This window comes from Serinus canaria, chromosome 1A (genome assembly GCF_022539315.1).
Source record: "Serinus canaria isolate serCan28SL12 chromosome 1A, serCan2020, whole genome shotgun sequence".
Classification (NCBI taxonomy): domain Eukaryota; kingdom Metazoa; phylum Chordata; class Aves; order Passeriformes; family Fringillidae; genus Serinus; species Serinus canaria.
In genome coordinates, this window is record NC_066314.1 from 9,834,356 (window position 1) to 9,849,389 (window position 15,034).

Here is a 15,034-nt window from a genome sequence, read left to right on the forward strand (position 1 = left end):
TGTATATTTTGAATGCATATTTATACATGTGAAATGTTTTAAAATACCTATTAACATTAAAACAATTAGTGGTACCTTTAATATCATTGTGAAACCAGTATAATCGTTGTGAAGAATCTTGAAGCAATCTTGAAGAATCTTGAAGCAATCTTAAAGTTTTTATGCACCTATTTATTGTGATGCTTTCTCATTTAAAAGATTGAAATTTTCATGCTTGCAAAACCAAAGAAATCAGAGGAAAACATAATGTATTTTACTTGAATTGTTGTATTTATTTATTTGGTTGTTTTTTGTTTACCAGAGCTGAAACCTGATCTCAGAGTTGGGATGGATTTAGCTGAGCACCCCTTCCCAGAACACAAGATTTTTAGTAGTTTAACTTGAGAAAGGTCTTTCATGTTTAAACATGATACTTTTTTCTAAATATGATTAGGACACAACTTTAATCAAATTTAAGGAAAATAGAAACCAAATATTTCAGTTTGGCCCTTTATCCAATAACTGTAGTCCTTACCTTGTGGAGAATCCGGCATTGTCTGTATCTTCTTAAATAACTCCCTGACACTGGTGAGAAATTTCAACATGAATGGATGTTTTTTTTTTTTTTCTGAAATCAGAACTTTGATCTTGGTTTTAATGAAAGGTTTCTCCATGTGAAACAATCTCCTGTTTGGTGGACCTCTTGAAAATTCTCATATTTTAATTACGTCTTTTCTGTGAACTTTGTCTCTTGAATTCTTAAGGTTATATTATATAAAAGACAAAGTTAAAATAACTTTTTTAATTGCCAAAGACAGAAGAAGAAATTAAGAATTCATCTGCATATTTTAGTGACTAATTTAATTCTTAATCTGGGAGAAGTCAGCTCTCTGAATATTTGAATTATTTTCTTGCTGAAGTAATTAATACATTTGAAATCTTTTGCCAAGTGACACAAGAAAGAAAAAAGTGCTTCTGAAGAGGAGAAAGAATAACTTGACTGTAACTTTTAATGAGATATCCCTTTTGATTTATTTTAAAAGACACTTCAAAAATATAAAGGAAAACCATGGAAAAGAAGGGTTTTATACAGTCTTCATAACTGAGCAGGACTTCAGTTTCTGGATATCTGCATTTGATTTTCATGTCTTAAAAAATGGAAGTTTTGATTATTTTTTTTTGGTGAATTTTTCAGAGGCAAAAATCTGCATCATTACTGACCCAATCTTTTCTTAATTAGAGGTTACTAGTAATTAGATGATGGTGATTGGGTTATTTATCTTTGCAGATTAAACTGTCTTTTCATTCATAGGAGTAATGTAAAAAGAAGCAATGCAATAATATTATTTTAGACCTAATCTTGTGAGATACTGATGGATATGGACTCTGTTCATCTCATTTGTGCTGTTTTCCTGATCTGTTGCCTCACAACATTGAAGAATAAAACCCACTATTTTAAACTCAGCTCATCCCAACTAAATCTAGGCAAACTGAGATGGATTATTAGGATACTAATTGTCATGGCTTCTCTGTGTAGTTTCCCTCTTAAAAGGATATGGAAGTCCAGAGATGCTTTCCCTTAATGCTCAAAACTTTGGTTTAGTGTATGTTTAAAACAGGATGTTTTATAAGTAATAATTGTTATGTTGTAGAACAATGTCTAAATGTAACATCAAGCATTTGAATTGTTGTTGTTATTGTTGTTATTAACAGTTACACAGACTAGACTTTTCCACTCCCAGTTTCTGTGGGGTGGTGCATGCTATTCAGACTGGTACAAGAGCTACAGTTTAAAACTAAGGTACTCAACAAAGACAGATATATTTAGAATTCATGGACTTTCTTTAACATGTCATATTAATTTTAGTTGAACCTCCCAGTAGCTGTTAACTTATTAACAAACAACATTTTAACCCTTTTTGCCAGCATATTTTCAATAGTTGCAAAATAAAACAAAACCACGTCTTTACCTTTGAAGAGGTGAGGGTTTCTTACACTCCCAATGCTTCCTTCTTCTGAATGTCTTCTGCTTTCCTTCTGAAAATCTATTCCCTCAAGTCACAACTGGTTCAACACAATTATTATTTTCAGAAATTGTCTTGAAGTTTCTAAAGTTGTTTGCACAACTGAGAAAAGTCAACAAACAACAAATTCAAAAGCATAGTAAAATAATTTAAACCTTTCTCATCATGTTCTTATTTGCTGAAATAAATTAAAATATGACAAAGCATAACAAGAAATTTTTAAAATGCATCTCAATATAGTTTTAACAGCTTAAACCATTTTTATGTTTGTGTAATTAGCCACTTTTTTATAGTTCTTAATTTTATGTTTTATTGTCAATTTTCTTTGTGTGTGTCTGCATATATGGATATCTTTTTTTCCCACTGTTATGGGGCAGGACAGGTGGATGCATCCCCAAACAAACATAGTCACTGAAGTGAGTCCATTAAGCATGTATTAACAAGCTTAATCTTAATTCCATTTTGAAAACAGTAAATAATTCTATTTCTCAATCTATTCTAGAGATTAGAATCCTTCTCTTTATTTTTACTATGGTTCTGATCAAAACCCATTTAATGACAGTCCTAAAACTCCATATGCCTTCAGTGAGGTCCAATATTCTTTCTTACTGTTTAGGGTTATTTAAGAAACTTAAGAGGAGCTGGGTTTAGGGGTCAAATATAAAAGCAAACAAAAAGTGAGCTCTTCTCATTCCCTATGTTATCAGAGTATGTGACAGGGAGTTAATTTTATTCACATTAACATATGTCTGATTTTTGTTTCCCCACCATAAAACTGTGTGCAGTTCTGGAAGAGAGCTCAGAACTCGTGATCAGGGTGAGGGGTTGTCTGTGCTTGCAGTAGTAAACATGCACTGGGCAGCACAGATGTTGAGAAAACACTTCCATTCTGTGAGAAGGCTATTAACTAATGGTGCAAAAATATAAATTATTGCTTTTTTGTTACTTCAGCAAATTGGTGTGGGCATACCAAAAGTTAAATTGAGAAAAAGGAGACCCCATGTGCAGGTAACTTTGGATGGAGGTGATTAGTGCATTAGAATGCATAGACCTGGAACTATAATTAGAAAGCTTCTGCCCTGCTTACTAGGAAAAATCTAACTAGAGAACTGTTTATTGTGACAAACAGCTTCCAAAGCATGAAGCTTGCATCCTTTCCTGTTTAAATAATAGAAAACATGCTATTGGCTGTAGCAAAGGGCATTCCATTAAATTATGATGCTTTACTAATAGGTGCTAATTAGAGTCGTGTTGTAAAAATTCTTCTACAGATGTTGAAATTAATTTGAAGACTGGAAATAAAAAGAGACTACTTGTGCTGGCTTTGCTTGCATAAATCCAAAGTCAAGAGAAGATCAGAGGACAATTCTTGTGACTTTATTGCCAAGTTTTATTGTACAGTGTATGCTGCATAAAATTACAGAATATGAGTTGTTCAGGTTCTTGTTTTTTGTTTTTTTTTTCCCATGGGGGAGTCAGAGTAGGGAATATATTCTATCTGCTGTTTATGTGGGATTTTCTCAATTTAGCAGACCCAACTGAATTAACTGCCATCAGCCTGAACAGTGTAACTAGTCATGTTTCTGTAATGCAATTCCTGAGCAGAAAACACTTAATGAAAACTTTAAAATCACTAAAGGAATAGATTAACTATGGAACTAGAAAAATAGTAAACTTCAACCCAGTATATCAAGTTTGATTTCTTTCACATATGGGAATCTATAATGCAAAACTTGTGTCCTCCATAGCAACACCAGTAAAACATGGTGTAAAATCCTGACCCAGCTCAGTGATTTCACCAAGTGTTGGGTGGCTGTGTTTATAACATGTGTAGAAGGCCACATCAGAGCAGGGGTTTTTGTTTGTGCACTGGATAAATCAGCACTGAATTAAAAAAAAAAAAAATAAATCTTGGTTTCCTTAGCACACCTGGCTCCTCAGCTTGCCCTGGTGTGGTCTGGCTGCTGCTGGGTTTGCCTGGCACTGCCTGCTGCCCAGGGAGGTGCAGCACTGGAAAAGCTCTGGGCTCCCATCCACTCCAGATGCTCCTGAGTTTACCTCTGTGGCCCAGGATTTTGCTGACTCCTTCCCATCACTTCTTTTAAAAGCCTAATAACCTTTGTCTTCATTAGTACTGCAGGTATGAGTAAGAACTAGGCTCCTGCAACACAGCAAAGAAGGTCCTCCATTGAATTTATGAGAACTGACCTCCCAAAACACACCACAACAACATTTTAGTTCACTTTTTTTATGTTGCTGCACCAGTTCTTTCTTTCTTTGTTTCCTTCATGAGTTGTCATTGAAATTATAGATCCTTGCCTTTATTTGTCCTGCTGAAAATGGATTGCAATCCTATTGTTTGCATGCTTCATTGCTGGTGATTTACTTCTGTTCTGTTTTGTTAAGTTGTGCTGCTGAGTGTGGTGGTGGTGGTGTGCTTATTCCAGTCATGTTGCAGGCATGACTGGATAAAGAGAAGAACAAACTGAACTGTAAGTTTGTTTCTTCGTGGCTTGGAATAAACCCCAGTAAATGGCAACCTTGGAAATAAAAATTATGGAGCCCAAATACTGGTAAAAACATTCTTGGGGGAAAGAGACATAAAGGGGAAATAGTCTTCCCTCTTTAAGTAGCAGTGTAGGAATTTTCTGTTCTAGCTCCTAGTGGTTGTCTTTGTGCCTCAGGCACATCTAAGAATGCATTTATACATTATTAGGTTTTTTGCCTATTAAAAGGGATTAATAAGTATGATATAAGAAATGTGAAGTGATATAATATAAATCTAAAAAGGAGAACATTTGATGCATAATTGAATTTTTACAGAATTAGTTTGCTATTTTGTCTTTGGGACTCCTTGACTATGACTAGCCCAGGTTATCATTTGAAATAAGTATTCACCTTGATTTGATGTGATGGCTTTATATTTTTTTCTTTTTTTTTTACCATTTATTTTCTTCTCTGTTCCTTTGTGTGTTGGAATGGAATGTGAACTTCATAAATGCCTCCTCTGCCATGCCAATGCCTTCATGCATGCTGTTTGGGTTTGACCATGCTATTCATTATCCATTGCATGTAAGATATATAAATTTTTATTTATTTTTACATTTTAGCCTTTTGTTACTTATTTGGAGAGTGTGGATTTGTTGGGAGGGAAAAGCAACTGCATAGCAATAATTGAATAATTTTGAATTAGTAGGGAGCATTAATGCCATTATGTTGAAGTTGCTATATGTAAATAAAAAAGCAAACACTTTCTTGAAGTTTTCAGTAAATATTTTAAAGAAATACCCAGAATCTTTGTCTGCAATTTTTTCAGTACATATTCTCTTCCTGAGAATAAATGTTATGTTTTTTCTCTTGGCAGACAGTAAGTCTTGTTAAGAACAAGAATGATTCTGTATAGTCAGAGACATGTGCATTTTGACCTCATGAAAAGGAAGAGATAATATTTTGTCTTCTGGAACTATTCTATATTACAATCTTGAAAATAAGGGCTACTGTTAAGCTCTTAGTACTCCAGACTGTTACATGAAGGCATCCTTTACCCTTTGTTCAGGATATTACTTTCTTCCAGTAATACATGTATTGTGATGAAGCATGCTTTCATTCCTTGATAGAACAGTTACATGTACATGTGTCACTTAGCTTTGCCAGAGATTGCTAAAATATGAGGAATATAATTGTAATTTTGAAGGGAGGGGCTTTAGTCCACCTTTAGTCTCTTTGTCACTATAGGAGAATTGCTGAAATCTCTTAATTGTTATTCTTTTCCATTTTCTACTCTGAATTGTCAGATTTAAATGATTAAGTAGTATATCCCCATATTCCTAGTTCTAAAAAAATGCACTTGCTTTAAGGGGGGGTGCACCCTACTGGGTGATGAGGGTGGATGATTTTTATACCACACACAATATAAAGTCAATGGAGGTTAGGCAAAATTTCCAGAAAAAAAGTTGGATTCTGACAATTCATATGGAAAATGGCTCTGGCCAAGTGAATGCAGACTGCATCTGAGAAAGCAGCAAGGGCTGGAGGGTGGTCTGATCTAGTTCAGCTGAGCTACAGTGGTCTTCCAGCACTCCTGTGGGGCCAGGGTTTTTACAGGTGTAGGTCACCAAAGTTCTCTGTGCTCCACAGTTGAGGGTTGACATCATCAATGTTCCTTAGGTCTGGAAGCTTGGGTTTCAGTATTTCTGTGCTACAGGTTTCCATCTTCTAAACTGAGATAACAGTACTGATGTCAAGAGAAATGCTTTTGAAACTCCAAGGTGTTCAGGGAAGTCCTGCAATGCTGACAATAAAGGAGGGGTTTATTTTTTATGAACTCCAAATAACTGGCTTTAATTGCTGCCTTTTTGAGTCTTGAACCATAGTCTATTCCCACCTCACATCAGCAAGTCTGCGTTGTCTGCTCTTGGCAAAATTCCACCCAACAGTTGCCCAGCTTACTGGTAGGGTGGAAAACTCTCCCAAATTTCTCTCTCCTTTTTTGGAGGCAAGACATCAATGGAAGATTCATTTCCCCTGCTTCCTCCCAAAGCAGTACAGTCTGTGTCATACCAGGAGAAGGGGAAGGGGGAGCAGAACCTCAGCATGAGCCCCATACATGACAGGCTGTGGACAAACACTGGCAATTAGTATTAATTTGATTTTCAATTAGCCTCTCTATTCAACAAAATAAAATAAATGAGAAAGGGCCACTAGTAATGCTACAAGAGATTAAAACAGATGGGTAAGTAAACCCAGTAAAGTAGGCTAATTTAAAATTGAAGGGATTAGAGTGGTTTGTAATATTAAAGTACTCTGTTTTTATTATTTGATCATTTAATGTCTTCTGCTTCAGAATCCTAAATCCCAGGAACCTGTTACGCTGGATTTTCTAGATGCTGAATTGGAAAATGATATTAAAGTGGAGGTGAGATTCCCTGGATTCTTAGTGCCTGTTGCTGCTCGTATTTCACCATGTCATAACTGCTAAGCAATGAATGTTCTGGATTTTTAATGGGTATCTAATTCAATATAAATCTGAATTTTAAATTTATTAAGATGATGACTTTATGTGGAGATGAAATTACATTTAGACAAGTTAAATCCCTGCATTATTTATAGACAGGAGCAATGTATTATATTCCTCTCATTTTGAAAAACACCATGATTGCTACTTAAATTCTTCATTAAAGTAACAATTCCTGGGAAGGAAGCTAGAAAACTTTTTCAAAACATAACACTTTTTAAAGAATATTTACCTGAAATATTTTAAAAGTATTTCCCTATTAATGCTAGATTGTTCCTGTGGCAAGAAGAGGAACTGAGAAACGAAACAAAGTTTAAGTGTAGACAGCAAATTAATTCCTCTGTATATTTTTCAGTTCCTGATTTTGTAATATTCTGGAATTATAAATTTTTAGGATAATTAGTTAGTTTTCTGAAGTCAAATTAAAGGCTTTTAAACATTTTACATTTTTAACATATTTTTCACTAAAATTGTTCCTTAATGCTGACAGTAATCAGCCTGCCTTGGTATCTGTTTAATTCTGCCTTAAGTTTCTTTGAAATGGTTGCTGCAGAGGGGAGTTACTCTTGAACTGGTACAAAAGTATTTCTGTGAATCAGTGCCCCAACCTGAATCACACAGATGTGCTGGGAGGCACAAGAAATGCTAGGCAAAACTTCTTTTCATGCACACAGAATTCATTCTCTGTCTGTCACTGCTCAACATCAAGGAGATTTATGGCATGGTCCAGCAATTGAAAGTATATCAGAATTGTTGCTTTTTAACTCTACTGATTGAGTAAATATTTGGATAAAACAACTTCTAATTGGAAAAATCTGAAATTTGTGAACAAAACTTTTTTTTAAGACTTTTGACTTCCATTTGCATTAGCATTTTCTGTGTTTTTAAGAAATACTTTGGTCACTTGAATGATTATTCATGTTACATGCAACACCTACACTTTTTCTCTTTATTTCACTTTTTCCTTTTCTTCCTTGCCAATAGATTCGGAAAAAAATGATAGATGGAGAAAGTGGAGAAAAAACATTTGAAACACTGGTCAAATCCCAAGATGAGGTAAGATAGGAACCCAAAGAGTTACAATTACAGGAATAAACCACACCAGAAAAATAATGTGAAAAGGTGAATTGCTGTGATATTCATTTTGTAATGAAAATTTGTACCATTTTTTCCCCTCCAGATCTGCTAGTTTTACTGGCTTATAGTAAAAAAAAAAAAAAATGTATTTAGGAAAAAAAGAATTGTTTTGTTTCTTGGTTTCTTTGGTGCATCATTAATCAGGCAGTTGTTGATGAGGTCTTACACTCTGTTCAACAGGAAATGGACCCAGCCTTCTTCTGTGCATGAATTCCAAAACAAAGTGCTTAATTTGCTTGCAGAGATGTGTGAGGATGGGTTTGGTAGTTTATATTGTGGTTGAATGGGAAGAAAGTTGTGAGAAAAAATAATAAAGTAATATTTTTATGCCATAAATGAAGACTTTTTGGGATAAGCAAATTCATCTTACAGTTATATCATGTATTTTTTAACAGCTTGTTGAGTTCTTTATTTTCTTGTCCAAAATACTTATTCCTGAAAAACATTGCTACTGTTCTCTCCAATAAGCAGATGTTTTCTAGCAATAGGAAATACCCAAATTTGATATGGGTCATTACATGGGTGCTCTACTTCATGGGGACCTCAGAGAGAAGAAATCATGACTGGTGTGCTGAAGGAGCAGTTCTGACCACAGTATGCCCCACAGTTACAGTTCCACAGCAGCTTTTTGAAACTCTTTTGCTCTGACCTTGCAAATGAAGATATTTAATTTGATGACTTGGCAGACACTGCACAACCCATAGATATAAACTCACTATAACAATACTTAGAAGAATTGCTTGCAGTTAATTCATATTGACTTTCCCCTCTTCCCATATTCTTCTAGAGACCTGTATCAGCTTTGCCCTTGCCTCCTTTACTGTTTTGTGCTTTCCCACAGTAAAATGCTTAAAGCAAGCTTTACAATACTGCGTTACAATCTCTGGGTAAATCCTGCTGTGTGAAAAAATTTTGTTTTTTCTGGATGGTTCCAGTGTTGGAGAATGGTGCACAAATAGGTGTTTTCTGGGGCAGAGGGGCTAAGCCCCAGTGGATGCCAGCTCTGCCCCCTCTCCTGTGTCAGGAGCCTCTTTAGGATGTTTAGGATGCCACCAGTCTGTTCCCTTAAGGGAAACTGGGTTGTTCCTGAACCACTGTCAGAGAGTCCAAAGCCCTGCTGGCATCTGAGATGAGGATAAACTGCTACTGAAGGAAGAGACTCCATGCTGGGACATTTTCAGATTTATGCTTTTGTTTGAGTGCCTTTCCAGATGTATGGGTGAAAAAGGCTCTATGTAGGTGGTTGGAAGAGGAAGGGTTAGAAGGTCACGAAAATACAGTAACATGATTGGGATTGTACAAGAAATTGCATTAATGGCAAACGTTTTGTACATTCCTCAGGCTGTGTTCTACAAAAGACCTGAAACAGCTGGTCCTGCCACTCTTTGCCCAAAGAAAGAGGGAGGGAAGTATTGCAAATGCTGAAGTCAGTCACAGTATCTGGGCAGGAGGGAGGATGTAACATCCCTGGGTGCATGAGAATGTGCCAGTTACACACGGCCCAGACCACAATCTGTGTTGGAATAAAATATCCCCAGCCTTTGATCCCAGATGTCTCAATGCCAATGAAATTAATTATCCTCACCTTCCCTTTCACCATGGCCCAAGATTTCTTCCTCTACCCAGACCTCTCTGAGAGAAGAAAGGAGCAGCCAGAGCTGGCTGGCTGTGATGACTGCTTCCAGCCATTGCAGCTCCCAGCTCCAGGCTGCTAGAACCAGAAAAAAGCTGCTTTAAACCACGGGCCACGCATGAGCCATGCATCACTTAGCACTTGATAGCTTCATATATTTTCTTATAAAATGGGCTGATGTGGTCGGCTGCTCTGAACTGACAATTGCAGTCTTCGGGCTGAAAATTTATGTTCTTTTTGTTCTGCTTTTTGGTTTAAGTTTGCATCGCTTTCCTTTTGTGTTGCAGCTGGCCCCAGCAGTGTCTTGGGAGATGACTTCATACTACAGCATAGAGACTGGACTTGTAGCAAATGTGGGTGGGGTGCTCTGGAGTCTCCCAAGGCCTCAGGGGCTTTCCATGTAACAGAGAAGATGCCATAGGAACAAAAGCATTGCCACATTTGGCAGCGGGGGTGGGCAGTAGTGAAAACTGGAGGGTCACAAAAGCTGAAATACCATGTGTGAGCTCCTTGGCAGGGATCAGCTGGGGATGGGATGGGCTCAGAGTGCCCACTGAGGAAGTAGGCAAAGGTAAATGGGAGCTGGGGTGGGAGGATGTGTTATCTGCTGGGTTTGCTTCGAAGGGAGCTTTCAGCCAATTTGCTCCCAAGCACTGTGACAATGCTGGTGGCAACAGGATTTAAATACAGACCAGTCCTTCTCTTCCCTCCACCTTGGGCAGTTTTTCCTTGTCCCATGACTCTGTGCCTGATTTGGAGGGACTGCCAGCACTAGGTTCAAGTGGCTGATTTTAGCCTATTAAGTAAAAATAGGCTTCAATAGGAATCTCTTCAACCATCCCATTACCTGAAATATAAAATGTAGCAGGGTACAAGACACTGTTAAATGCCTCTTCTTTCTGATTTTCTTTTATCTTTTCTTCATTTTCTTTGAAAAATTACTATTAAATTATTTTCCTGTTCTGCTTTACTGAAAAGCAGCAGCCAGGTAATGAGAGGGTTTGAATTTATTATTGTCATAGAAGTCACCTCTTTTCCAAAGCCATGGTGATTTTCTCACTATCCTTTCACCATAGGGAAAGAAAGAACCTAGTGGTGTACCTGTTACCACAGGTACAATGCAACACTGCAAACCTTTCACCAGTGTTTGCAAAGTTGCAGTGCAACAGCTGTACAGTCTTCACTGCTGGCACACTTACAAAAATTTGATTGTTAAAGTAATAATATGTTGCAGCTGGCATAATCTTACAGCTTTCAAAGTGGAAAACTGAGTAAAGCAATGTCAGCCAGGTGGATTCATGATTAAATCTATGGGGAACTGTGGGACTGTGCCTATCATGCTATTTTTCATACCACAAGAAAACAAATGGTAAAGATTATCCTAATGTATTAAGTTATTTAAAAATAAACATTTATTTCAATGCAACATTTTTTCCCAAATTCAAGACCTTCCTAATTGGATTAGAAGCACATGTTAAGTTTAGCAGGGGGTGTCTATACAATCAGAATTATCAGACTGTGCCTGTAGTTCTGATTCAAATTTAAATGCATTAAGCCAGTGGTGGTGTGACTTGTAAGGACAGGCTCTGAGTGTTTTTGTTCTTAAAGACTTACCTACAAAGTCTTTTTCTAACTGAGGGGTTTTTTTTTTACCTTTTCATAATTTAACTGCAAAATGATCCATCAAAGAGAAAGCATTTTTTTATCAAATTTAAATTGGCATAGGTTTGCATAGGTCTGGCTAATGTGAAAATTAAAGGTCAGATTTGTCTGATTTTGTTTAAATTTAAATTTTGCTAATGTTCAATAAAAATTATATGGTTGATTCTTTTGCAAAATGTAAGTATGGAAAATATTTAAGGAAAGGAGTTGCAGCTCAACCCGTTATTTTAGCAAAATAATAAATAGAAATACATCAGGTTTGTACTTGATTTTACACAGTTTTTCTCAAGGAAAGGTCACAATTATTGAAACTCCTTAGTTTAATAATCTCATTTTTCACCAATATCTCTTTGTAGAGGTATATTGATAAAGGAAACAGAACATATACATGGACTGCTGTGAATGGCACTGATTACAGGTAACTCATTTTTGTCCCCTGACTTCCTTAGTTTAGTTAAGTGTCTTTTTGGTTAATTTTGGTTAATATTTTTAGCATTAAAATTTTTATACTAACTAAGGTGACACTGATGTTATATATTATTTCAAATTCATTTAAGCACACAACATTGTAACATTAAAAGGGAATTTGAAACATTCCCTAATATACCCAAAACAAGTAAAGGTTTTCAAAGTCTCAAGAAAGTTAAACTATTGTAGTTCAAAACTACATGGTATAAATATCTAGTCAAATTCTGACTATTATAGCATATAAAATGCTATTTCTGTTATGGTGAATTACAGTAATCCTCAGACAAGCTGGAATCCAATTTCTGTTGTCTTCTGCACAGGTGAACAGTCACTGAGAATGCGAACATTAATTTGAGTGTAAAACCAAACAAATCTGTTTTAACAACAGAACATAAACCTAGGATCTTCAATTCACTGTCCCATTTTTCTGTTGAACTGCCTCTATACTCTGTAAGGAAGTTTTTATCAGACTGCCATCTAGCAATCACTAGAGAAATACATTAAATTTACATGACTTCTTAATTTTGCCTGAGCTTCCTGGCATGAGATACAGCAATAAATCTTCAGAGTATCCTTGCAGAAAACTTATTAAACATAAAATTATAGATTTTAATTAGCAATTTCTGCTAGCAGTAACTGTTAATGGCAGGTACACTGCCACTGATTTCCCTAGAGGAGAATTGGAAAAAGGCTATCACTAAATATTCAGCAATCTCACTTATATTCTGTATAAATTGCAAATGTGTCACTAAAGGTCAGCTCATTTATGGGTCAACTGTACAAGATTTTTAATGTTAATTTCTGCAGCTCTTCATTAGGAACTGTTGCAGTTCTGCATGGATGTAATCCAAGTGTAAAAATTAAGGATGCTACTTGGGGGTTGATGATACCTACTTAATGATTACTCATATCTCCTGTCATTTACATACATTTTTAGAGCTGAACTCTTCTGCATATGTGTAGAATTTAGCTGCAAAAATAATTCCTACATATTTTGAACAAAAATACGTTTCATATAAAAGAAAACTTTGCAAACACTTTGCAAATCTTAAAATATTATTGTACAGTTATGTTCAATAATTGTTGGTGGTGACTGCATGATCAAAGAAAATATTTTTTTGAATCCTGAATGCAATGGATGTGAATCCAAGTATTGCCAGATGCATTTCCTGGAGAATATGGATCATGGTTTTATTAGGGAGAGGCTCTGGTTATATGATGTGTGCAAATCAGCACAGCACCAAGTGATATTTTTGCAGTCAGTAATTACCATGACATGTTATATTGGGAGGGTAAGTGTGTCAGAGGAAGATACAAAAATCATGTATTTTTTTATTTGCAGTTATTTGGAAATTCCTTGCTTATCTGCTAAAAAGTCCATTTGTGTTTAAAAGTGTAAATAAGAATGAAAATGAACACAGGGACCATCAGGATTGGCATAAATGTACTTGTGTCTATTACCTAGTGTGAGGCTGCTATTTCACAGTGTGTGTGCCTCATCTTGTGACAGTCCAAATTACAAAATTGTTAATTACCTTCAAAACACAAAGAAGCTGAAACTAAGAATCTGCTGCAAATAACAAATTGCTTTACTTGTCTCATTTCTGTTGCAGTTTGGCACTGGTGTTACCATCATACAGCTTTTATTATATTAAAGCCAAAATAGATGAACCTATAGTTCAAGCCAGATGTAAGTACTGCAAAGATTCCCTCGTTTTGTCTGGTGTTGCCAAGTCTCAGATTCACTTAAAAAGCAATGTTTGAAATTCATAAATTTTGTGGAGTTCAGTGATGTTACCATGATGTACCCAAAATCTTCAGCAATGATTCTAACCTGTTGTAACATCTGAGGTGCAAGAAATATTCTATACAAATAGAATATGTGCAGAACATGTCAGTTCCACTGACATGTTCTGCATATGACAATCCCTACCCCTTGCTCTGTGCCTATAGAATCATTGCTTTGGGTATTCTCTATTGCTGTCATTTGAAGGGTCTGGATACTATTTTTTTTTAATTTCTTATTGTATCAGTAAATATAGTGATGTAGACTGTAACAGTATAATTTTTTTTTGTATTTTAGTTCCAGTATAATATTTAGCAAATTATCTCTGCTAGAACGATGTGAAAGCCCTGTTTGGTTTGGGTTCCAGTTAGGTTTTATTTCTTTTACAAGTAGTTTTAGTGGAAGTTTGCATTGTTTATATTAGAGTGATTTCAAACCATTTACAGATTCTGAAGTGATAGCTGAAAATTATACATGTCAGTATTCAAAGGCTTTATTTTTTTGTTAGGTGCAGCTTAACTGTAGTCTAGGTAGTACACAAAATAGAACCAATCACAGCCTTTTAACTTTATCCAGATGTTATGATAAATTCAGAACAAGTATTTAGTCAAATAGAAAGTTTGAAAATACAAAAAATCTCAGAGAGGGATAGATACTGTTAGTTTAGAGAAAACTCAGTTAGCACTGCATCACTGTCCTCTACCCTTGCTCCCACATATGAAGAAGAATAGAGCAACTTTTAATAACCAGTGATTTATTTTGTAACTTTTTCCAATACCAAGTAGTTTAAGTTGTTAAGCAGAGAGTATGATTCTCTTGATGAATTAAATCATCTGGTTTTGCACTTCTATCAATAAAACCTGCAAAACAGACCCTTGAAATAGCCACAGTGTATAGAGGTACTGAGAAAGAACTAAGAACCTATTCTTCAGTCTTCAGAGGTGTTTGTCTTTTTTTTTCCAGACTACAACTGTATGTAAATTGAACCTTTGAATCTATGTGCAATATTTTTATTCAAGGGGCTGTTTGAATAAAATATTGGTTTGTGACCCCTTGTGCTTTACCCTGTTTTTTTCTGTTTCCCTGCTTTCTCTTTCTGATGGATAGTGGAAAACAAAAAGGGCAAGTATATTCTTGTTATTCAATTTCCTTCTGTTTACTGCAGTTGATCTTTTTCACTTATATTTCTATTCCTACTGGATATTCTCCTCTGTATTCCTCATCTCAGGATTCTCTTCATGATCATTGGGTACCATAGCAATAGAAAGGAAAAACAAAAGTGAAGTATTTTTCTGTTTTCATGCACATTTTAATATGTTGCCAATCTCTGA

General features: G+C 35.7%; 1 protein-coding gene across 4 annotated transcripts in view; it reads left to right on the top strand.

The window, feature by feature from the left end:
- The window catches only part of CACNA2D1 (calcium voltage-gated channel auxiliary subunit alpha2delta 1), a 359,850-nt gene that overhangs the window by 313,220 nt on the left and 31,596 nt on the right, over positions 1-15,034 (top strand). Inside the window, exons 19-23 of one of the 4 annotated variants that reach the window (XM_050986216.1) lie at positions 2,955-3,011; positions 6,847-6,918; positions 8,002-8,073; positions 11,806-11,867; positions 13,531-13,607. In XM_050986216.1, the coding sequence (XP_050842173.1) occupies positions 2,955-3,011; positions 6,847-6,918; positions 8,002-8,073; positions 11,806-11,867; positions 13,531-13,607 (340 nt within the window). Of the gene's footprint in view, positions 1-301; positions 4,523-6,846; positions 6,919-8,001; positions 8,074-11,805; positions 11,868-13,530; positions 13,608-15,034 lie in introns of those variants that run through there. The other 3 variants (XM_030237746.2, XM_050986223.1, XM_050986228.1) reach the window with 3 other exon arrangements.